Source organism: Pygocentrus nattereri, chromosome 1 (genome assembly GCF_015220715.1).
Source record: "Pygocentrus nattereri isolate fPygNat1 chromosome 1, fPygNat1.pri, whole genome shotgun sequence".
Taxonomy (NCBI): domain Eukaryota; kingdom Metazoa; phylum Chordata; class Actinopteri; order Characiformes; family Serrasalmidae; genus Pygocentrus; species Pygocentrus nattereri.
In genome coordinates, this window is record NC_051211.1 from 10330192 (window position 1) to 10356093 (window position 25902).

At 42.3% G+C, this 25902-nt stretch overlaps 1 protein-coding gene across 2 annotated transcripts; it reads right to left on the reverse strand.

Moving 5' to 3' along the window:
• Positions 1-12900: 12900 nt before the first annotated feature.
• On the reverse strand, positions 12901-24809 carry rdh8a (retinol dehydrogenase 8a). 2 transcript variants are annotated; one of them, XM_017701542.2, is made up of 6 exons: positions 24458-24809; positions 17163-17324; positions 16308-16487; positions 15211-15304; positions 14927-15110; positions 12901-13835 (listed from the first exon to the last, which is right to left on the reverse strand). In XM_017701542.2, the coding sequence occupies exons 1-6, from the start codon at positions 24561-24563 to the stop codon at positions 13608-13610; spliced, it is 954 nt and encodes a 317-aa protein (XP_017557031.1). In that variant the 5' UTR covers positions 24564-24809; the 3' UTR covers positions 12901-13607. The 2 variants fall into 2 exon arrangements, with proteins under 2 accessions (XP_017557031.1, XP_017557032.1); XM_017701543.2 differs by lacking the exon at positions 24458-24809 and adding an exon at positions 23755-24427.
• Positions 24810-25902: the final 1093 nt, after the last annotated feature.

A 25902-nucleotide genomic window follows, 5' to 3' on the forward strand; every position in this document is an offset into this window, starting at 1 on the left:
GCTGCTCAACAATCCAGGATAAAAAAGTGATTTTTATTGGTTTTGTGATTTTAGTGGGGCACAGCAACATTTGCAACTGCGTCTAGTGATGCCCCTGAAGGCCAGTATAAGTGTGTCCCATGAGCAGAAGCAGGAGGGGGAGGAGAGTGGATGATGATGATGAAGGCTGATCTGGGTGTGTTGGAGTGTGTGTTTGTGTGCATGTCTGAAAGAGTGTGAACATGAAGCTAGAGGAAAAAAGCAGAAAACCAAAAGAAGTGGAAACAGAGAGTAACATGGGCGCATATGAGTCCAGAGAACAAGAAGCAAAAGAATGTGAGGTGAAAACTGGGGGAGAGTAATGTAAACGTATTGAGGAGAGCATGTGTGCATGCCTTGTCCACCAGGATAAGAGGAGGCATCAGCCAAATCACAGAGGCGTGTTTGTGTTCTGATTGGGCCAAGTGGAGGCGGCTTTGGCACCAGCCAACAAAGAACTCAGTGAGGACAAATCTTCTCACGTCTCCTAACGCTCAATAGACAGCACTACGCTTGCTGCAAGGATGAAATTGTACGAGGCGAATAAACAAAATATCCCAGTTCTGTCTGAATGGCCGGTGTTTGTGAGCGTGTGCCTACGTTCAAACTGGTTTCGCTGTTGCCGTTGTATGGAATGACATTATTTGCCTGCATCCACTTGCCAAGAAGTGATGCTCTCAAGCTGAATAAACAATGATGTGAGCGGTGCGGCCTTAGAGCAGTCTGCTGGCAAAGAGAGAAGAGGCCCCCACCCTCCGAAACTGCCTGGCAGAGAGATAGAGAGAGAGAGAGAGAGAGAGAGAGAGAGAGAGAGAGAGAGAGAGAGAGAGTTTGGTAAGCAATCTCATTTACACAGTCTACACTAAACCCCAGTTTTCCACTCACCTCTAGGGTATTTGATCTGTCAAGACTGGTGTGGTCTCAAAAGTTAGCTTTTTTTAGTTTGGCACTGGAGTTACGAGCCTACGGGACTCCTAACACGACCTGGTAGACCACCAAAACTCCCACCAAAGCACTTAAAGCTTTCATCTTTGAGAGAGAGGAGAAAATCAAGCTCCATTCTTGATTCAGATCTGAAAAAATCCACAGGTGTTTCTGTCTGTCCTTCCACTGTAAGAAGACAACTCAGCACTGTGGGTCTGAAAGAATATGTAGGTGTCAAGAAGCCTCACTGAGAAACTGAGATTTTGCAATTCAAACCAAGAAGCTGTCCAAATCTCGACATCACTGACTGTGTTTGGGATCACTTGGATGGTGAGAAGCAGAAAACGCAACCAACTTCTAAGACTGAACTTTGGAAGTGTGTAAAAATATCCCTGCAGATTTCTTGGAAAAATTGAAAGCGAGACTCCTGAATGGAAGCTGCCATAAAGCCAAAGAATGAACTCTAACTACTAAAAAATTAATGACTTGCTGTTAGTGGCCATTGACTTTAACAGTGCTGTTCATTTGGATTTACTTGCATAAACTTGATTTTTCGCCAGACTATTCCTTTAAGGCATACCCAGACTTCTGTAGAGACGCTGGACCGTTGCCCGCGGTCCTGGAGATGTGACAAACTCATTTAATGAGGAGGCAGTCATAAAGACACAGTGATGCGCACCCCGTCTGTCTCTGAGCCTAGGCCATGTCACAACGTCAATGTCTGTGCATGCAGACAGCGCCTCACTCGATCAGCAAACAAACAGAGAGGATCCTGGCCAAGACAGCACAATGGATAATTGTCTGCAAGACAACAAGGAAGCTGAAAACAGAGGCTGCCAAGAACAAAGGAATCCACAAGATGCTTTAAATTAGAAACCCAGGAAGCCAAGAACTTCGATTTTTTCATTGATTCAGATGAAAAAATGGCAAGATGGATGAGAAGCATACCATTATAGTAGTGATGGAGTGTCCCAGAGGAAAGGGTGGAGCTGGGAAAAGAGACAGTTCTTTAGCGTGGAGCGGCAGTGCAGGGGTTGCTTGCTGGCAGGTGGTTTAGGAGGTGCAGGCAGGGAGGAACCTGACTGGCACACAGAGGCTGCGGTTTGGCCCACTACCAGCCTGGAGTGTGGGAGCGGAGGTGGTGCCAAAGCTTACCTGGAGGGAGGGGGGGTTGGGGGTCCACACAATATTTCTACATCAGGCACAACCTTCTCCTCATCCTTGTTCTGGCAGACAGATGCTTATTTGATGTTGTCTCTAGTAGCTTAAAATCTATTAGCTTTATCTGGAATTGCATTTTAAACATTTTTGAGGTGACATTGCTAATGTTTGTTTGTCTGTTGCTTGCAATTTTTAGCAAAATGCAAAGAGGAACCTCTCCTTTGTGGCTAGTCTAGTGGCGTTTGCTTTTATTTGTTGTTAACAGCTATAATTGATGAGCTAGATAACTTAGCAACTTTTTTCCAGCCAGTTTTTCTGAATTTATTCATATTTCAGGCATTAAGATGCAAGCAAAGTCATTGAGTGTGTCACGATTGGCCCCTCCCAGTCCTCCATGTGATTTTGTTTACCTCTGGTCTTGTCCATTTGCTTCCTTGTTTTGATTCTTCCCTGTTCTGCCCCCTTGTTTCTAGACTCCGCCTTTGATTGTTTTCACCTGTGTGTTGTTAACCCTCGTTGTTCTTGTATTTAAGCCCTGTGTTTTCCCTTGTTAGTTGCTGGTCTTTGTATGCTGATGTTTCTTCTGGCCTCTGTTGTGTGTCTAGTCTGTGTTCCTTTTCGTAATGTCTCTCCCTCGATCTCTCTGTGTTGGCTCTTTGACCCTGGACCATTTAGACCCTGATTATGGATTTGCCCCTAATAAATTTCACTTCTCTTAGTGTATGCGTCCGCCTCATCATCGCTCCCCCGCGTTACAGAGTGGCTGCGAAATGTTAGTGTAATAGTATTTGAAAGAAATTTACCAACTGATAAATGCTGCTTTATGGTGGTCTGTGGTCTATGATGGCTTTGGCTATGTTTGGGGTCATCACCTTGTTGAAAGCCTTGTCCATCTTCTCCACAAATTCTAGAACATTGCTTCATTCATGTTTCCTTTGATGCTGTGTTATGCTCAAGTACTGTTTTCAGAGAAGCAGCCTAATATCATGATGCTCCCATCTGCATGTTTCACTGTGTGTATGGTGCTCTTGGAATCATACAGACACAACAGTCAAAGTATCTTCTGTGAACTGCACAATGTAAGTGACAACTTGATGCATTATGATGATTCCCTGCTGAAAAAAACAGCTTAGACCAGCATGAGTTCCATTCTAAACTGGTTTGGTGCTTGTTTAGCTGATCACCCAGCACGGTCATGCTGATTAACCAGCATACCAATGTCCATAACACAGCAGATGCTGGTTTTGCTGGTACAGTGCAAATATAGCCATTTTATTTACTATCCAATATGACCAGTGAACTTACACGTCTACATATACTATATGTTAATGATGGAAAAACTTTGTGGACTTTTTTTGCCTTGCATGTATCATTTTGCATATTTTAAAAAAATATTTATTTCTGGCAAAAAATTTGATCTCAAAACTTTTGTTAAACAACGTTTCAGGCATCAAAGACTGTATCCTTATCTATTTCATGTAATAACTTTTCACAGGGGAGCTTTTAGAGGCATTAAACATCAGACATCTGGTTCCTATCACCACTACTGTGAGCAATTCTCACTCTGTTTCTCCAGAACAGGGCATTTCACACCAAACCACTCTAAACGACTTTGCTTAACCACTTAATTCTGCAGACATTTTGGAAAGTAAGTGAAATTTCACCTTAACTGAATATTTACAAAATGTTACAAAAATGGAAAAATGATATCAAAATGCCAGTGCTTACTTGCAGAACACTAGTTTTTGTGAAAGACTTAAAGACAGAGAGAAGGAAACCAGGAAAGAGAGAAGAGACAGGAAAGTATAGTTCAGTCACCTGTACACACCCCTAAGCCGGGGCCATTACACCAGTTTCGGTTTTCTGACGCCTTAATCTTCTCTCCTCCCCCTTGTTTTCATGCCATGATTGAACTGCACTGTCCTGGCCTGCAGCTCTTCCAGGAGCCTGCTGCACTTTCCTGAGGTAGGGGAGGTTCAGTCCTGTCTCCATTCAGTGGCCACAGTGAAAAATAGATCATGTTTCCATCCCACCAGGTGACAAAAACAGCTTGAGTTCCTCACACAAATCCCAGCACAATTGGCCACCAGCCTGAGCTCTGACAAGGTTAATTGTGGGATATGAGATTGAGTCTTTTAATCAGAGTTTTACAGTCAGTGGAAAAAGGGGATTGGGGGCTGGGGGTGGGTTGGGTTTCTTTCTCTTTTTCATCATATGCAGCAGAGCAGAGAAGTCATATCGCTGCGCTATGAACATTCTGGCAGGTCTATTTAGCCATCATGGAAAGAAGGATCAATAGTAAATACATCACGTTTTGTCTCTCTGAATCACTCATCATGCCACGACTTGCTCAGAGCAAATCTAGTTTATTTAGTATTCCAGTGCTTCTACATGAGTGTCATGTAGTATCTATCTATCTATCTATCTATCTATCTATCTATCTATCTATCTATCTATCTATCTATCTATCTATCTATCTATCTTGCTGCTCTCAGATCAAGACCTCGTATCTCCAACATGGTAACTTTACAGGAGAAGGAAAAAACATACTTTACTTTCAATGTAAGTCAATGGAACCAGACTTTTTTCCAAGTAATATTTGGCCATTTATTTTGGTCTATTCTTCATGAATTTTACAAACAATATATATATATATATATATATATATGGTTTCAAGGTAGGAGGCTCCATGGACCATGATGTTTGCAGATGACATTGTAATCTGTGGTGAAAGTAGAGAGCAGGTGGAAGAGAATCTGGAGAGGTGGAGGTTTTCACTGGAGAGGAGAGGAATGAAGGTCAGTAGAGACCAGACGGAATACATGTGTGTGAATGAGAGGGAGGCAGGTGGAAAGGTGAAGATGCAAGGAGTAGAGGTCGTAAAGGTGGATGACTTCAAATATCTTGGGTCAACCATCCAGAGCAATGGACAGTGTAGAAAAGAGGTGAAGAAGAGGGTGCAGGCAGGATGGAGTGGGTGGAGACGGGTGTCAGGGCTGATGTGTGACAGAAGGATAGCAGCAAGAGTGAAAGGGAAGGTTTACAAGACAGTAGTGTGTCCTGCTATGATGTATGGTTTGGAGACTGTGGCTCTGTCTAAAAGACAGGAGGCTGAGCTGGAGGTGGCGGAGATGAAGATGCTGAGATTTTCGTTGGGAGTGACAAGGATGGACAAGGTTAGAAATGAGCAGATCAGAGGGACAGTGAAGGTGGAGCAGTTTGGAGATAAAGCCAGAGAGGCCAGGTTGAGATGGTTTGGACATGTGTTGAGGAGGAATAGTGGATATATTGGGCAAAGAAGCAAAGAATGTTGGAGATGGAGCTGCCGGGTAGAAGGAGAAGAGGTAGACCTCAGAGAAGGTTTATGGATGTAGTGAAGGTGGATGTGGAGATGGTTGGTGTAAAAGTAGAGGAGGCAATGGATAGGGCAAGATGGAGGCAGATGATCCGCTGTGGCGACCCCTAAAGGGAGCAGCCGAAAGAAGAAGAAGATATATAGTGGGCTGTCCAGTTCATAGAACACTAGTGAGTGCTTTATTTGATTTGCAAATGGTCTTTTTTTATCTGTTTCCTTTTCTCAGTAAGAGCTTCTTGAAAGCTATACAACCTTGCAGACTGTTGAATTATCTTCTCACAGTGGAAGGATGGACAGAAACACCTGTGGATTTTTTCAGATCTGAGTCAAGAGTGGAGCTTGGTGTTCTCCTCTCTTTCAAAGATGAAAGCCTTAAGTGCTGTTTATCTGATGGGGGCAGTTTTGGTGGTCTACCACGTCCTGCACTATCATTAGGAGTTCCATTTTATTGTTTTCTTAATCATCCGGTTTTCAAAATGACTAAACTTCAAAACTATCACTTAATTTTATTTGAGTTTCCTTTGCTTTCTACGTGGATTATTATACAGGGTGATTCAAAAAGATTAATCTGCTGTAAAAATGATTTATTGTACATCATTACAGAACAAAGCAGTAAATTGTATATGTACACTGTAATTTTACAACCCCAATTCCAATGAAGTTGGGACGTTGTGTAAAACCTAAATAAAAACAGAATACGATGATTTGCAAATCTTTTTCAACCTATATTCAGTTGAATACACCACAAAAACAAGATATTTAATGTTCAAACAGATAAACTTTATTGTTTTTGCAAATATTCACTCATTTTGAATTTGATGATTGGCAACATGTGGTTTGATGCTCTGTATTTTGTACAGTGAGGCTACAGCACTACCCACTGTGCCACTATGGCATCCTACCATCACACCAGTTTCAGAGCAGTAAAAGGCGGCTCTCCCAGAATAACCCTGAGGAAAATGTCATTGCTCAAATGTTCCTTTATCTCCAAGGACAGACGGGCATTCAGTTGCGGATAAACACGAGTGTTACTATTTTAACATATCTAAGCCCAGAGTGTGACTTCATTAAGATCTCTGCTGAATCCCAATACAAGACACATGATTAAGTTTCTTTGCTCAGGAGAAACGTCTGAGCAGCAGGAGACTTAAGCAAATGTCTCCTTTGTCTTTCCATCTGATCTCATAAAAGTCCTTCAGAAAAGAGATTTACAATTGGCCACAGAAAAGATTTAGTGGTTAAACAGCTATTAATGGTTGTGTTAGACATTATTAGACAAGATACATTGATCTAATACATGTAAAATACAGTAGAGTAGATCATAATATGTTCTTCAGCCAAGCACACAAAACCACTGTGGCAGCCCTGCTGTTTCTCCTGGAGTGTTCACGGCTCGGCGTCCAAACCGGAGAGTTCTCAATCAGGCCGTAATGCCTCCCAGGTGTTTTCTTTGCCTACAGAGCAGAGACAGCATGATGTTCTACTTTTTTATTACCCTCCAAGAGTTTATCACTGGTTTAATGGGCCTGGCCTTCAGAAGAATCACACACATGCTCCATCTTTGCAGTGTTTCTAACTTACAGTAGCAGCAGTCTCTGACTCCAGTGGAGGAAAGGGGGGAAGATGGGATGGGTCCTGTCATGCGTTCCTATTCTGGAAAAGAAAGGCACTCCCAGACTTCTCCTCTGAACTTTACCCATTGTGCATTCTACTGCCAATCGAGGAATTGTGGTAATATGTTTTGAGATATTTTACCACAACCCTACGGCAAAGAGCTACCTCAATCACCAATATGAGATTTACACTGTCAGCTAAAATTAACCATGTATGATCATTTTGTCATCCAATTCATGTGTGAATGCTGACTGCAAATGATTGGAGTAAACCATAATCTCTTGAAACTAACAAACACTAGCTAATGCTAACCAATGTTACCGCAATTAGTCTTGCAGGACCAGATGTTTTCTTGCAACAAGGAAGGCAGCATTTCTTGGCCTTTACATCATTGACGTGGCTGTGCTTTTCTGTAGGATCCTTCGAACGTGGCAGAGAAATGTATTCTTCAGTTGCAAGAAACTGAAAGACTCATCTGAGGTATTGTTCCATACATTCAGTGACCTACAATCCTTCACATGTAACACGTTCGAAAGACGGCAGAAACAGATGCAAAAGGGGAGATTCTGTGGCGACTTTGTATTGAAATTAAATATTTAATATAACATTTTAATTTCATTTTAATTTAACATTTTTAAATGTAAGACTTGGTGATGGTGGGCGGCACGGTGGCGTGGTGGGTAGCGCTGTCGCCTCACAGCGAGGAGGGCCTAGGTTCGATTCCCCGGCCGGGTGGCCAGGGTCCTCTCTGTGTGGAGTTTGCATGTTCTCCCTGTGTCTGTGTGGGTTTCCTCTGGGTTCTCCGGTTTCCTCCCACAGTCCAAAGACATGCAGTCAGGCCAATTGGATGTGCTAAATTGCCCCAGGTGTGAGTGACTGTCTGTGTCTGTCTGCCCTGCGATGGACTGGCGACCTGTCCAGGGTGTATCCTGCCTTCCGCCTGAAGACTGCTGGGATAGGCTCCAGCATCCCCCCGCGACCCTGACGGAGAAGCGGCTTAGAAAATGGATGGATGGATGGACTTGGTGATGGTTGGGTTAAGGGCAGGTTCAGGCATAATTTTGTCAGGTTAGAGTCAGGCTCAGACAGAATTTTGTCAGGTTAGAGTCAGGCTCAGACAGAATTTTGTCGGGTTAGACTCAGATTTAGATAGAATTTTGTCAGGTTAGAGTCAGATTCAGGCAGAATTTTGTCGGGTTAGCGTTAGGCTCAGACAGAATTTTGTCGGGTTAGAGTCAGGCTCAGACAGAATTTTGTCGGGTTAGACTCAGATTCAGATGGAATTTTGACGGGTTAGACTCAGATTCAGGCAGAATTTTGTCGGGTTAGAGTCAGGCTCAGACAGAATTTTGTCAGGTTAGAGTTAGGTTCAGGCAGAATTTTGTCGGGTTAGAGTCAGGTTCAGGCATAATTTTGTCGGGTTAGAGTCAGGTTCAGGCATAATTTTGTCAGGTTAGAATCAGGCTCAGACAGAATTTTGTCAGGTTAGAGTCAGGCTCAGACAGAATTTTGTCGGGTTAGAGTCAGGCTCAGACAGAATTTTGTCGGGTTAGACTCAGATTTAGATAGAATTTTGTCGGGTTCGAGTCAGGCTCAGACAGAATTTTGTCAGGTTAGAGTCAGGTTCAGGCATAATTTTGTCAGGTTAGAATCAGGCTCAGACAGAATTTTGTCAGGTTAGAGTCAGGCTCAGACAGAATTTTGTCGGGTTAGAGTCAGGCTCAGACAGAATTTTGTCGGGTTAGACTCAGATTTAGATAGAATTTTGTCGGGTTCGAGTCAGGCTCAGACAGAATGTTTTCGGGTTAGAGTCAGGCTCAGACAGAATTTTGTCAGGTTAGAGTCAGGCTCAGACAGAATTTTGTCGGGTTAGAGTCAGGCTCAGACAGAATTTTGTCAGGTTAGAGTCAGGCTCAGACAGAATTTTGTCGGGTTAGACTCAGATTTAGATAGAATTTTGTCGGGTTCGAGTCAGGCTCAGACAGAATGTTTTCGGGTTAGAGTCAGGCTCAGACAGAATTTTGTCAGGTTAGAGTCAGGCTCAGACAGAATTTTGTCGGGTTAGAGTCAGGCTCAGACAGAATTTTGTCAGGTTAGAGTCAGGCTCAGACGGAATTTTGTCGGGTTAGACTCAGATTCAAGTGGAATTTTGTCGGGTTAGACTCAGATTCAGATGGAATTTTGTCGGGTTAGACTCAGACTCAGACGGAATTTTGTCGGGTTAGACTAAGATTCAGACGGAATTTTGTCGGGTTAGACTCAGATTCAGACGGAATTTTGTCGGGTTAGACTCAGATTCAGATGGAATTTTGTCGGGTTAGAGTCAGGTTCAGATGGAATTTTGTCGGGTTAGAGTCAGGTTCAGATGGAATTTTGTCGGGTTAGACTCAGATTCAGATGGAATTTTGTCGGGTTAGAGTCAGGTTCAGATGGAATTTTGTCGGGTTAGACTCAGATTCAGATGGAATTTTGTCGGGTTAGAGTCAGGTTCAGATGGAATTTTGTCAGGTTAGAGTCAGGTTCAGATGGAATTTTGTCGGGTTAGAGTCAGGTTCAGATGGAATTTTGTCGGGTTAGAGTCAGGTTCAGATGGAATTTTGTCAGGTTAGAGTCAGGTTCAGATGGAATTTTGTCAGGTTAGAGTCAGGTTCAGATGGAATTTTGTCGGGTTAGAGTCAGGTTCAGGCATAATTTTTTTGAGCTACAGTGAGATTCAGACAGAATTTTATTAGGATACAGTCAGGCCAGACAGAATTTTGCTGTTCTGCAGTACATTTTTACAGAAAAAAAATTGCATATTTTGTCATGCAACAATCAGGTCAGTCAGAATTCTGTTGGGATGCAGGCAGGGTCAGACAATATTTTCAGGTTATAGATATTTACAGGTTACAGGTTATAGATTCTGATTATGAATTTTGGCTGGTTATGGTTGGATTTGGATTCTAAAATTGGAACTGTGGGCTCAGTTCAGTGTCAGGCTCAGACAGCATGTTCATATTTTAATCAAAATTTTAGGTCTGATTAAAGCTTTAATCCGAGATCAATTCTGGTCCTGGAGGGCATTAGAGCCCAGCACAATTTGGTGATTTCCCTGCTTTAACTCACCCATTACTTGCCAGGTATAGGAGATGGAAAGGGAGCCACTAAACTGTTCTAGACTCCTGCCACTGAGGCCCGAATTTGGACAAACTTTCTCTACTCTTCTGTCATTACACCACTCCCTCTCAGCCTCTCTGCATGTACATTGGAGGCTGTTCAGAAGCTAGGCATGTAGTTGTAGACTGCAGAGGGCTGAACCAGAGCTGACCCAGGCACTGAGAGGACTGACCAGACGCCCCAGGAATGCGTCCGACAACTAGCATGCCAAAGATAACGGCACAGGCCTGCACTCTCTCTCTCCTCGTCAACCCTCTTCATCCTTGTAAAACCTTCTCTGGTCGTATGACATCACACTAAGGTCTGCCTTCAAAAACAACAGAAAACTATGTTCTTGTAGCAGTCGAAGCAACATAAAGCCACAGGAGCTCAAGCACACATGACCACACCTGTGTTTGTGCCTATGACTGTGATGGCATGTGTGTCTTCTTGTTGTTTGTGTGTGAATGTTGCGTGAGTACTCTGTGATGACAGTTGTTCTCAGGACTGGGTCAAAATATGCTTATGACATAATAGTTTGTCTTGTTTTGCATTCTAATAATGGGGTGATAGGAATAATAGTCCTATTTAATGAGATTTGTAACTCCTGTATTCACTCAATTAGTAAAGAGGTTCCCTATTCAACACCCAGTAGCCTAGCCCTCATTTTCCCAAATCTGCCCCCCCTTCTAATTCGGCCACACTCCCAACCCCCTTGCGTCCCACATTGGGACTATGGAGCCCCCAGTAGATGCAGGACACACATGGACCCCCTCCCCAAACCCCTCTGGACTGCCTTCCCTCTCCCTTTTGATTGTGATTGGCAGATCCTTTGTCCCATTGTACGAAGCTGTCGCCTCTGATGAAGACACACACACACACACACACACACACACACACACACACACACACACACTCACATACTCACACAGCCACGGCTCCACTTGTTGCACAGAACAGAAAAGGCCTGCCACCACTGCTCCACTGCGTACGGTGAATGTTTATACTACATCTCCTTAAAGTAAACATCTCTGGATCTGGAGCGGTCAAGGGCACTGACCCACTCAGCGGAACGGCGTGTGATAGTGAGCAAGCGTGTGAAGTTATGACCTGGCGAACACAAAGAGAAGCTGCTTGGTTTCTTTTTGCGCCTTTCTGCAACAACTTGTGACCGTCCAGGCAGAGGCTGGGGGCAGCGGGTGCTTTAAGTTCATCTGAGGAGCTTGTAATTAAACTGTTTGACCTGTTGGTCCATAGTAGCTACTGGGTAATAAGTGTGAAAGCAATTCAAAAAATGACCTCAGATGTCTGTCGGTCAAGACATGATATCTGGTGGTATCTGAAGGCTGAACCTTTAGATTTAAGCTTTGGAAAAACTATGTTGAACATGAAAAACGTTAGCAGTCCTCAAGCCTGAATTTTGCTTGTACTGTTGCCCATTTGTATACATGACAGCACATTATCCAGTGTCAAAAACCTCTTAAGCAAGTCTGTTTGAGACTGCATAACAACGCAACACGGTGTGAGCACCCGGCTTGATGATTTAGGCACGCAGCGCAGCACAATGCTAACTGGTGAACATGAGCTTCCATTGTTAGCTACATTAGCCTCATAGCTCCAGTGCAAAACTAGAAGCAAACTTTGGACATCAAATGTGTCTTGGCTGATTGATGGTATTTGTTGCAGGGGATAAATTCTGTAAATCAGGATTTTTGCCATAGCATCGCTTAGAAACTAATAACTGAATAATATGCCTAGAGTTTAGGGGGTTAACACAGGCCCTCTGGGATGAGAACCAGGTCACATTCCCCCACTATGCACAAAGCCGGGTATAAGAGAGGGATGAAGGGGGGTTGGCCTGGTGAGGGTGGTGGATGGGGAGTAGGCCGTGACCTCTTTATATCCATCAACATATCATTGGCTGGGTGTGCGCTGTCCAATCTGCGATGCGCTTACATATACTTGCGCAGTCGTTTTGTTCTGTGGCTTTCTCTCCCTCTCTCTTACTCTCTGTCAGTCTGTCAGACAGACAAATGCGTAGCATTGAAAAAGACCCAGGGCCTGGAGGGTCTTCTGGATTCACAGTCGATCTACCTTCATGGCATCTGTCTCTGAACCCTCTGCCTCACATCCATGGCCTTAAAAAGGGAGTCTACAGGAATCTCATTCCTTCACATCTCCATGGATGCGCAGACTTTCTTGCACACATTCTTTCTCCCTCGCTTTGCTCTTTCCTTCTTCCCTTCCAAACAACTACAGAGAGGTGATGGAGGCCCTCATATGCTCCAAGAACATCCAATAATTGCTATGATGGTCCGCTGATTTCCTATTTCTCTGACATTTCAACTCACTCTCTGTTTGAATGAGTTAAGACTTCCACCCCCCCCAAAAAAAAGGGAGTAAAAGTAAAAAAATAACAGATCTCAAGGCTTACTCCTTAACATTATGAACCCAAGTTCTTGAAGAGAAATCTATTTCAGGTTGGAAGTTCAAATTCCTAAACAGTGCAAAAAAGGATGCAGAAAATGCTCTGCTGCCCTCTGCTGTTCATCTGAAGTTCACACTGTATCTGTGAACTCCAGTCCATGGTGTTTAATCATCAAAACTGGAATAGAATGTTAGCAGTAGAGCCACACAGTAGGATGTCGGTGTAAAAGATAGTCAAACTTCATTCATCGTGAAATCACACTCTGTCTCATCAAATCGCAATGTTTTATTTTCAAATCAATTCTCCTTTAGAAGGAGATTACATTATAACCTAGATATTCACATCAATTTAAAAACACACAGTGTAGCCAGAAAACAACGATTCATAAATGGCAAAAATCTATAAAAGCTTTAAGAGAGTTTCATAATAGAATTCACTGAAATCATAGGCCGATAATTACAGGCAGTAAGTATTAAGGTTTAGTCTTATATGTTAAATTAGCTTTTTTAGACTGGCTGTTTTCCTCCTGTTACATTTCCAGATTCCAGACTGCATTCCTGTGTCTCGGTCATCATAAATAACACAATAATTTACTACTGACCCACTCTTCTTTAACACTTTCTGCTATGGCAGTAACCTATTTCTTTAAGGTGACATTGCTCCACTCTAATCTTGGGTCCCACCTAGAGTGTATCGTTACTCTGCACCAACCTGCCTGATTCCCAAATGGCTTGATTATTAGTTGATAAGTTGGATCAGGTGTGTCAGAGCAGAGAAAACGGGAAAGTCTATGGGGCTGAGAACTTAGAACTGAAGCCACTGTTCTAAGGCATGGTCTGAGGAACCCCTGGATACATGAATACATATTTGAATGTGCTCATGTGTGCCACTCTGTTCATCAGGGCCCACACGTTAATCTGGACATTCTGGGGCATATGGTATGATTCTGTCTTTGTCTCACTGCGGCCCCCTTCAGTCAGGTGAGATGGTGCGTCTGCGCAGGCAGCTGCAGGTCAGGCATTTGAGGATGCTCATGGTGATGTGCATCAGGGAGCCGAAATTGAACAGCAGGTTGTAGAAGGTGTGTACAGACAGACCGCCAGTCTCGTCTGCATACTTCATGGCCACGATGGGTGTGTAAAGGCTGTTGGTCAGGTTCCTGAACCGAGGGCTGCTCGACTCGATCACCTTCTTAGTGCACTGGAGGGGAAAAATGGGTGTTAAAAAAGCTATATAGTATGTCAGAGACCACCCTTCATTTATATAATTTCCAGTCAAACATTTATGGTGTTTGGAAGACCCTCTTATCCAGAATTACAATTCAATCTTTTTACCCAGGTAGTAGAAGGTAGTGTTAGGAGTCTTGCCCGAGGACTCTTATTGGTATAGCATAGGGTGTTTGCCCAGGTTGGGGATTGAACCCCAGTCTACAGCGTAGAAGGCAGAAGTGTTACCCGCTAAAGCCAACATTAATTCTATGTTATTCATTTTTCAGGATATATTTCTGGGAAGATTTATGGAAACTGAGACTTTTACTGTGTAAAACCTGGCACCCAAAACTGTACCCATCAGCCAAACACTACACAAGGCTTTCAGCTTTGAGAGATCAGAGAAAAGGAAGCTCCACTGTCAACGATATGGGTCTGAAAGAATGTGTATATAACAAGAAGCTGTTACTGAGAAAAGCTGTGACTGAGACCTCAACATCACTGCATGTGTTTGGGAATACTTGGATTGTGAGAAGCAGAAAATGTAACCAAATTCTAAGACCAAACTGTGGAGGTGTGGAAAAATATCCCTGCAGATTTCTTTGGAAAACCGAAAGCAAGTGATCCATTCTAAAAGAATGGAAGCTGTAGTGAAGAATAGACACACTAAATACAGAAAATGTAGAAAATTTGATATATATCGCTATAATTGTTGGAACAAAACCTTTTATCTGCAAAATGATAACATTACAGAAGAAAAACATGTTACTTTAATATAAGTGCATGTAACCAGATGTTTTTTCAAGTAATTATGGGCTTGAAAAGTGACAAAAATGGAGATTTTGTTGGTGTCTGTTTGGTGTCAAAAGTCTATTTCTTTAGTTTAGGACACCAAACTTGTCTGTGGTTGACTACATTGGAAGTGGGGGAACATTATGTAAATTAGATTTTGTTTAGCTCTACTACTCCTTTAAAGTTATTTAAGCTTTTAAACTGCAATCAAAATTGTGAACATTAAGATTGACTGTTTAATGGTAGCTTTAGTCATATGCTGGCGGTTTGGCCATCATTTACTTTACTTACTTTAGCTATATCTTCTGGCATCTGCCCCATTGCCTCAAAGATATCAATGGAAGATGGCATGTAGACATCCTTAAAGTATCTGACAGTGTCTGGGTCTGTTCCGGGAAACTCCATCTTGGCTACATCGTCCATCATTTTCGACTCAAACTCTGTGTGCACAGGCCCTGGTTCAATTAAAGACAGCCTGAAGGGAGAGATGGGATGTGAAGATGGCACTTTATCTAATCCACTTATATCCACTTAGACATTAGCAAAATGCTTCTGTGAAGAAAGAGAGTACAGACCTCACATTAAACTTGAGCAGCTGCACTGCCATGCTTTCACAAAAGCCCTCGATGGCAAACTTGGAGGCTGTGTAGACGTCATTAAACACCACTCCTGCAGACATTTCACGCACAGATACACAACAGAATAAAATATATCACCCCACTGCATATATTTACTGGCATCTGGTGTGACCAAATGAATTGTGCTAGGGTTTTCCACTGGTTTAAGGTACTCTTACTTTAATGGAGAATTCCACCAATTTTTCTGAATTTCTTGTTAAATCCACGGTTAAGATGTAAACAAAGTCATTCAGAGTGGTCTGATGTGGAATGTTTCGCTGTAGAGAAATGTATCAACACTGATGTCTTTACAATGCTGGTTATAGGAACCAGGGGTCATGATGTCTACAGAGCAAATAGTCATTTTATTTACTATTCAAGTAAATCTGTGCATGTCTTCTGAGTTTCTGTCAGAAAGATTCTCTGAATCTTTTGATGAGATTATGGACTGTAAATGATGAAATCCCTAAATTCCTTGGAACTGCATGTTGAGAAACGTTGTTCTTAAACTGTTGGACTATTTGCTCACGCAGCTGTTCACAAAGTGGTGAACCTCGCCCCATCCTTGCTTGTGAACGACTGAGCCTTTCAGGGATGTTCCCTTTATACCCAGTCATGACACTCACCTGTTCCAATTAACCTGTTCACCTGTGGAATGTTCCAAACAGGTGTTTTTTGAGCATTCTTAAACTTTCCCAGTCATTTGTTGCCCCTGTCCCAACTTCTTTGAAAACTGGGGCAAAAAAATCCCTATAGGTCAAAATCTTATCATAAAACTATTTAGAACAACATATTTAAAACCATTTCATTAATGACTTTCTGTGAGGGTGCTTTCAGTGGAACTCCCTTTTAATAGACATGTTATTGTCTGCGTCCCTTGAAAATGTTATAATGTTATTTGTACAATGTTATTGTTGCTTTTTGTGGTGTATTCACGATAATGACACTAAAGATGCTCAATAGAGACTGGGTACTATTGCCCCCTGGTGTTGAACCCAACAAAACAGCCATTTGTATCCAGTGTCTCCAAATGAACCAGGCAGAACCTGTCCTACCCTGCATGCCCATGACGCTGCTCATGACAATGATGTGGCCCGCCCTGCGTTTCTTCATGTCGGGCATGACCTCTTTGATCATGCGTACGGTGCCAAAAAAGTTGGTCTCAAACACCCTCTTCATCTGCTCCATGCTGATGCTCTCCAGTGGTCCCAGCAGACCCACTCCAGCGTTGTTTACTAGAGGCAGAGGTGGTAGGAATCATGGAGATCATAAGAGTCTAAAAGGTTTCTCAAATCTCAGAAATGAAGAATTAATGGAACTGTCTGCATACTGCATTGAAGTTTTAAAAAATCTAATTTACCCATTACCCATAATATGATCACTCTGTGAAGATGTGTTTGGTGTTTGAAGTTTATTTTTTTGGTTTTATATTGGAGCTACTAGGCTGCAAGTAATGGAAGCTTTTACCTGACCAATTAGCACAGTGTAAACCACATGCCTAAATCCTTAAACTTGATTCAAACTGCATTAAGTAATCTTAAAAAGACTTGCTTGTGTGGTTTCTGAGAAAAGAACATTGCATAGCTAAAAAAGGCAGTAGCAGCCAACCTGAAAACTAAATTTTGTACTTTTGCCTCTGTTTGTAGGTATCAGTTGTCATACTGTTTTAGAAACCATGTGGCTGGCCATATGCATGCATGGCCATAACGTTAATGTACACTACGAGCCTCCATTACCCTCTAAGCCACTCATATCCAATCAATACATCCCTGCCTCTGCCTTTTCCTGCCTGAATGTGTCTCATGTTTTAGAACTGTAACAAAGCAGGCTTGCTTACGTGCTCTAGCCCTAAAGCATTACTTATGAGGGCAAAGGGCACCTGGTGCTCACTCAGCACACGCATGACTCACTGAGGATGTCAATGTGACGGTCTTTGACACTGTTGATACACTGCCTAACTGAGTCATCGCTGCAAACATCCAGAGCTTCCAGTGTCAGGGTTTTCCCAAAGGCATCTCCTGCTGCTTCAACCAGCTTATCCTTCTTCTTCAGGTCCCGCATAGTGGCTATGACTGAAAGAGTGAGAGAGGAGAGGCATGTGAGAATGCGATAAACAAACCCAGCCATTTCAACGAACGAAGATGAAGTAATAATAATAATTTGAATTTGGTAAACAAGTAACACAAATAATGTACTATGCTCGATTACCAGACAATAAGCACACTTATGGTACTGCGCTATGGTAAAGTCAAAGACTACAATTTCATTCATTTTCATTTGCATCTATAAAACAGAGAATGGCACAGAAGCTTTAACAATAAATAATATATCTAATCTTCAAGCTTTTAGTGTAGCCTCCATTTGCTTTTAGTACAACTTGAGTTTTTCAAGGAAATCTGGATCTGGAATATTTTTCCTCACCTTTAGAGTTCAGTCTTAGAAGTCAGTTGCCTTTTGTGCTTCTTATGATCCACATATAAATTTAGACTCCTCAGTCTATAAAAGCTTACTTCACACCTCAGATGTCCAGTTTTATTGTTTTAGTGCAAATTTTGTTTTGTGCATTTTGCCTTTTTGACAGTTACACATTCTTTCAGACCCACACTGTTGAGTTGTTTTCTTGCAGTGGAAGGATGGACAGAAACACCTGTGGATCTTTTCAGACCTTGTTTTTCCACTCCTCCAAAGTTCAGTCTTAGAAGTTGGTTGCATTTTCTGCTTCTCACAATCCAAGTAATCCACATTCAGTGATGATGAGGTCTGGCGATCAGTCCAGTGTTCGGAAAACACCAGCAACTTCTTTGTTTCATATGCAAATTTTCTGAGTAACAGCTTCTTGCTAGACATTCATCTTTTCGGACTCATAGTGCTGCGTTGTCTTCTCACAGAGGAAGGATGGACAGAAACACTTGTAGATTTTTTCGGATCCGAAGTAAGAGTGGAGCTTGATTTTCTCTCTCTCAAAGATGAAAGCTTTAAGTGTTGTTTATCTGATGGGGACAGTTCTGGTAGTCTACCACGTCTTGCATGGTTGTTAGAACTCCCAATTTCTTTGCATCTTATCTTCTTATTTATTTTTCACCTATTTTTCTTTTGACTTTCCTCTTCCTTATGCAGATGGATTATCTTTTATCAAATTTCCTCAGAAATATCCCCTTTTGCCACTTTAGATGCACTATAGATGGTTTACAGTACAGCATATTAAATGCCAATGGGAAGTTATGAAACACTTTCTCATTGACTGCTATTCTAAGTGTTTTCAGTCGATGCGCTTTCTGTTCATCTCTAAGAAATGGCCATCTGTGGTCTTCAATATATGCTATGGATGTGGCAGACAAAGATTAAGCTGAAAACTGGACTAGTCCTTTAAAGTTCTAAAGAACACAGAGTAAAATATTAAAAATGTCTGTATGATACTAAACTTTGAGTGCTACATTAAACATGCAGCAAAGCAAAAATATAAGATATAAATATGATAAAAATATGATTAAACAGGTCTTAAAACTGCTAATCAGACCTCTCTGAGAACTGTGTGGGCGTGGCTACTGAACAGCTTGGTTGACACCTCTCTGTCCAACACTCCTAGTTTGCTCTGCCTATGTGACGGTAAGTGGACGCATAAATTCACAGACAAAGAGATGTGCAGATGGACAGATGGACGAATGAACAAACACACAAAGAAATGGGAGGATGAAGCACCACATGAATGAATGAACAGACAAATAATGTCAACAGATAACTGAATGAATGGGCAACAGGCAGCGACAGACAGGTGGTCTAGCTTGATAGCTTTGCTTATGCTGGATTACCATTAGTTTGCTCTTACTGTTCTGTGCAGGTGGGGCAAGAGAAGTCAGCCTTGTGATTGGTCAGGGGAATGCTTATGGAAGCATCACCCAAGATTAGGCCTGCCCAGTTTACATTGGGAGGAGAGAAATATAGTGAAGTATATTGTCCATTTATTGGACCATTATTCAAAGGGCATACTTAGCATATGTTTACTGAAAGAACAATATTAACCCAATTAAAAAGAAAACACACATTTAGGTTCTCTGTGTCTGTAACAAGCTCCATCTTCAAAATTTAGCAAAAAATGTTTTTGTACAGCAAACTGATTGCACTTGGTCCTCTGTATCTGTTTATCTCTACCACACACATACACCTCACACACATACTCAGAGTACAAAATGCAAACAATGCTAATTACATTCAGGCTGTACGATAAACAGATGAACTGAAGGGATAAGCCTTGATTCCCTTTTGCACTTTGAACCTTTTTTAGACATTAACCTAAATCAGGCTACACTGCACTGCAGCTCTGTGACTGAGAATTTAATATAGTATACTTAATATACTTTGAATATACTTTTTGTAAAGGCACTTTTACTTCTCATTGAGTCCTTATTTCACCGATTTCACCAGAGGCCGATTCCACCAGCTCTGTGTAAGTTCAAACGTAAGCTGGTTGTAACGCAAGTGTTTACTACGTTCAGGTTTATCCATCACTAAATCAGAACGACTTGCACCAAACAAACTAGTTTTAACATTGAGCTTAGTATTTCCTAAACATTTACATCCCCCACAGCAGGTGCAAGTTTTGGGGAAACCATCACACACCAGGTAGAAAGCACAAAAACATGAGTTTTTTGTTACCTAAGCTGAAAATTTGAAATGCTATACGGTGTGATTTTACTTACAGCTATAATCATTGGCCTGGTTTAAACTCTGAGCATGAAGCTAAACACCCACAGCTCCAGCTCAGTAAGACTGGCAGCTGTACAAATGACTAAACTGAGGCGGCTGTTGTGTCTGTTATCCAGAAATCATCCAGCTGCCTATTTGGTTTAATATTAAAGAATAAACAGACAGCGGCCTTAGATACTTGGCTATAGATACTCTATGCTGGATATTGTTTCAATTGAAAAAGTCAGGGCAGCTGTCGTTGTGCTTCCATGGCAGCAAGTTTACTGGTTGGTTCTGATCACGTTATCGCCATGTTAAAGTGACGTATGCATTGGTTAGTCGTTATGAGTAAAAACATGACTTACGGATTTATGGTGCAACCAAATTTAGTACAAGGATAGTTTGAAACTAACTAGTGTAACTAAGGACTTGCAACCAAATCCAGGAGTGGGAATCTCTAAGCATCTCATGATTCAATGAGATTTGATTTCAGGGTGCCAAGGTGTGATTATTAAACAATTCTCACTTGATTTGTCAATTTCTGTAGCTTACATTATGATTTTTTTCCTATGTCATTAACTGTATAACAGTGTTTCACATGGAAATGTCTATGTTACTAACTACTAAGCTTTTATTCAAATAACACTACTAGCAATACTACGTTAGCACTTTAATGAAGTATTAAATGTTATGTTATGGTATGTTCTAACATAACCCATGGTTTTAAAACTACTTATAGTAGTTATGGTCCAAATATGGACATTTGAAGCTTATAAAAGACTGTCAGGTATCGTCATTTCACTTGGTATACAGTATTTTTCAGTTAACTTCTCAGTAAATTCATAACTTTAAACCTAACTCTAAATATTACCGTATTTGTCTGTTACCTATTAATCTGATAGCTGACTGTTAAGCAAAACTGCTTTTTTACGTAGGGTTTGTACACTGTGCTTTCATACACACACACACACACACACATATAAATATATACATACATACATATACACACACACACACACACAGAGGCCACTTTATTAGGTACATGTTGCTAGTGAAGGGTTGGACCCCCTTTTGCCAGAACTGCCTTAATTCTTCATGGCAGACTTTCAACAAGGTGTTGGAAACATTCCTCAGAGATTTTGTTTGGTTATTTGAGTTATTGTTTCCTTTCTATCATCTGGAACCAGTCTGCCCATTCTCCTCTGACCTCTCACATCAACAAGGCATTTTCGTCTACACATCTGACCGCTCACAGGATATTTTCTCTTTTTCGGACCATTCTCTGTAAACCCTAGAGATGGTTGTGCGTGAAAATCCCAGTAGATCAGCAGGTCAGACCAGCCTGTCTGGCACCAACAACCACGCCACATTCAAAGTCACTTAAATCACCTTTCTTCCCCATTCTGATGCTCGGTCTGCACTTCAGCAAGTTGTCTTGATCACCTCTACATGCTTAAATGCGTTGAGTTGCGGCCGTGTGATTGGCTCATTAGCTATTTGTGTTAACAAGCAACTGAAAATGTGTACCTAATAAAGTGGCTGGTGATTGAGTGAGTGAGTGTGAGTGTGTGTGTGTGTGTGTGTATGAAATCTGTGACTAATTTCCTGTGATCCTGCACTTTTCCTCCTCCAAGCTGAGTGTGCCAAAGTGTCCAACTTCATAGGGCCTGTTTACACCTTGCATTAACTTCCACTTTCAGTGATCAGATGATGTTCAAATTTCACCTGACCACATAAAAAAGCCAGATGTAAACACCCCCAACACAGATTACAATCAGATCATTTAAACTCAATCAGAGGTGATCGGAGACAGATCTTGACCATATCTAACTAGCATTTTTGTTATCCGTATACAGTTACATGAGCGGAAATGCGATAAACAATGAAGGACAGACAGAGAATAACTGAGGCTGGTAGCCCCAAACCAAGAGCCTTCATACACCGCAGAATGATGAAAGTGTCCAGGCCAAGCTTGTCTACTCTTAGAGGGAGAAACAGGGAGAAAGAGTAAACAGAAGCACAACGAAAAAGATGTATGTGCTGACATGCTTTTTAACAACAGCGAAAGTACAATCAGATGTCTTCTGGTCAAATCAAAAACAGAACCTGGCAAAATTTACACAGATACGTTTCAGACACAAACACATGTAGACGCAAGATGTAAACAGGCTCATAATGTCTCTGGATGCATGTTATTTTACGGTAGCAGAAAAGCGGAGTCTATAATGATTATGATGTACGGAACAGATTGAGAATTTCTCAAAAAAAAAGTGATGTAACTAAGAATCAATCATTTTTCCACCCCAGCATCTACAGAAGTTTTCCATTTTTTGACTTAGAGACCTGGAAACCGAAGCTTTCACATGATAAACAGCGAAGGTAGCTGAATGGAGGCTAGGCTATGAGGTGAACACTCACTTCGAGACTTTGAAGAGGCTGAAGCTGGCTGCCTGTTCACTAGCTTCTTGTTCAAACTCTACCGTTCTACCATAAATGATGCAGCAGTTACATTCTGGCGTCTGAGTTAGCTTCTTATTCGGATCGTCCTGTTCCACCTTAAATGTCTCAGCAGTTACATCCCGGCGTCTGAGCCAGCTTTTTATTCAAATTTCCCATTCCACCTTAAATGGTGCAGTAGTTACATTCTGGCCCCTGAGTGAGCTTCTTATTCGAATTTCCCGTTCTACCTAAAATGGTTCAGCAGTTACGTTCCATCGTTTGAATTAGAGGTCAGTTGGCTAGTCGCTGTCAATGTATTATGCCAAATATTACAGGAGAAGTGTGTCACTGATAGTTTTAACCAGCTGCCTTGACATGATTAAGCACGTTTCAGTTGCAGAATCACATCCAGTCTGTGCTTGTATTTGTTTATTTGCTTGGATCCTCCTGCTTTAGAATACCAGAACCAGATGGAAATGGTTTTCAATGTACGAAGCAACGGATCTCTTGCATAACCCATCTTGAGCTGAACTGCATCTTCACCAGTGACCAGTGAAGAGGATCTGCTGTACCTGAAAGTGAGAGTTGGTGAACTCTTCAGGCTCACGGCTCAGCCTGAGTGCGCAAACCAGGCCAAGCCTTTATGTGTTGCAGGGAACAACTGTTTCATTGTTCCTGCTGTTATTGTGGAATAAGATTTGAGGAGCTTAAACATTGCTGAATGGACCGCTCTCCCTGGGATCCTTTTACTTTTTTTAAGCTGGCATAAGTCACCGCTCCTCATTATGACCAAGTCCAACGCTAAATCACCACGGATTTTCTCTTTTCAGAACAACAACAGCCAAAAACCAAAAAAAGGCTCTGCTAAGTAGCAGTGCTCTCAGAAATGGGTCATAGTTCAACAAGGAGTTATTTTTCTTCTTTCAAGGGTGCTACAGTACATGCAACGAGAAGCTGCTACTTGTAAAAACATAGATCCCTCAAAGGCTAAAAATATGCATAATGAAAGCATTTGAATAAGATTCATGAGGATGCAGATGATGTTGGGAAGATAACAGTCTTCCTCAGGACAAGCTCAGAGCTCTGAGTGAACTCTTTCTTGTACAGGTCTCCAACTTTGTCCTTCTCCCAACACTCACATCAGTGGGCGAACCATGGGCGCATTAGACACGCCACTAAACCGGGGCAGCGGTCTACAATTCACAGCCATAAAGGCTGCTTTGTCCTGGAGAAGTCACTTGAAAGAGAACTGGCAGTGTCTTTATGATCTCCGCCTGGCAAGCCGCTTGGCCGTCCCCTAGAAACTGAAGCTTTCACATGGTAAATAGCGAAGTTAGCTGAATGGAGGCTAGGCTACGAGGCGCTAAGGCGAACACTCACTTCGACACTTTGAAGCGGCTGAAGCTGGCTGCCTGTTCACTAGCTTCTTGGTCGAACTTTCCCGTTCCACCTTAAATGATGCAGCAGTTCCATTCTGGCAGCTGGGTCAGCTTCTTCTGGGAATTTTCCCGTTCCACCTTAAACTGTAAAGCAATTACATCCTGGCGCCCTAGTCAGTTTCTTATTCGAATTTTCTCGTTCTTCCTTAAATGGTGCAGCAGTTACGTTCTGGCGCCTGAGTTAGGTTAGCTAGCTTCTTAGTCGAATTTACCGTTCCACCTTAAATAGTGCAACAGTTACATTCTAGCGGCTGAGTCAGCTTCTTGTTGGAATTTCCCGTTCCACCTTAAATTGAGCAGCAGTTACGTTCTGCCTGCTGAGTCAGCTTCTTATTCGAATTGTCCCGTTCCACCTTAAATGTCACAGCAGTTAAGTTCCGGCTCACCAATCGCCAGTTATCATGCGCCAGAATGTAACTGCTGCACCATTTAAGGTGGAACGGGAAAATTCGAACTAGCAGCAGGCGAATAAGAAGCCGACTTCAACTTAATGACACTTCGAGGCTTAAACGTGAACGTTGACTGCGTTTTTAGTCACAAAAGCCATTAAGTATGTTTCTGGGAAAGAAATAGCGACGGCCACAAACTCTGACAGACTCTTTACCTCAGGAGGACGGTTAGTGTAGTAAAGAGAGTTTGTTTACCATGGTAACGCCTCTTCTCGTCTTTGGCCAGTAGGACGGCTATTCGCAGCCCAATGCCTGAGGAACAGCCGGTGATCAGCACCACTTTCTGCCCTCCGCTCGCCATGTGTGTGAGAGTGTGTATGTCACTGTGTGTGTGTGTGTCCTCACGGCTCTCCGCCTCGGCTGTTTGTCACACAGCTCGCTTGAGATCGGCGGACTTTAAAAAGCAAGAGCGGATCATGCAAAGCGGCGCCCATGTGAGCGGCTAATTCGGTCACATGTCTGAGAAAAAATCGATTAGTGACCGAAAACTGGACGCTTTATTCGCCGACTGCAACCGGGCTGCACCCTGTGTGGCAGAGAGAGGCGTACATATTAGTCAAAGTTCAAACAGAGGGGGCTCGCGTGCCTCACCTCACCGCGCGCGCTCACGCACACACGCGCGCGCACCAGTTTGTGTGTCAGTCTTAGTAAAGACGGTCCTTCAAGGGTTCTCCTATTGATATAAGCTTGACGTCCTAACAGTAGAAGGACCCTTTTTGGTGCTATATAGAAGCATTTTTAAAAGGTTCTGTTTAGATCTATGTTCATCTCGTTCTGCATCAGAGCCATTTCGCCATGCAGAGTGCACAGGGCGCTATATAACCACTGGCTGTAGCAAAGAACCCTTGAAGAACCGTGTTTTTAAGAGTGACTTTATCTCTGTGAAGCACTCGCTGTGCTCCACCTAACTCAACCCTGACTTCAACCTCAAAAGGGAAGTCTTTATGCTCTCTTGCTTTTGTGTGTGTGTGTGTGTTTGTGTGTGTTAAACAGCAGTTTTGCTTATTGGGCAGACAAATGTCCCCACAGCATCAAAGTATTCATGTTTTCTAGCAGTTTGGACAAACGTGGTCCCCACAAAGAGCTAAAGTCCACGCACTAAACGCAGCTACTGTTATGCCCAAAAGGGGAATTCTATTGTTTTTCAAAATTTCGGCATAATTCACATGCCAAGCTGTGAATAAAGTCATTCAGATTGGCTTGATATGAAATGTCAGAATTGTTCACAGTGGTAGTGATGGGAACCAGACGTCTGATAGGGTTAATGCCTCTATAAGCTCTCTTGTAGAAGGTTATTACATGAAATGTTTACGTGTATGATGCCTTATGCCTTAGACGTTGTTTTGTAATAGTTTTGAGTTTTTTTAAACCACATACATTCACACCTAGGTGCAGTTTAGTATCTCCAATTCACTCAACTGCATGGCTTTGAACTGTGGGAGGAAACCCTCTCAGACACGGGGAGAACATGCAAACTCCACACAGAAAGGACCCTGGTCACCTGGCTGGGGAACTGAACCCGGGCAACTTCACTACCCTATTTATTTTTTTAAATATTTAAACTTTTTTTTAAAATATACATACATTCAGACACATGAGATACATGCAGCACATTGAAAGGCGGGGTAATACCTTTTTTT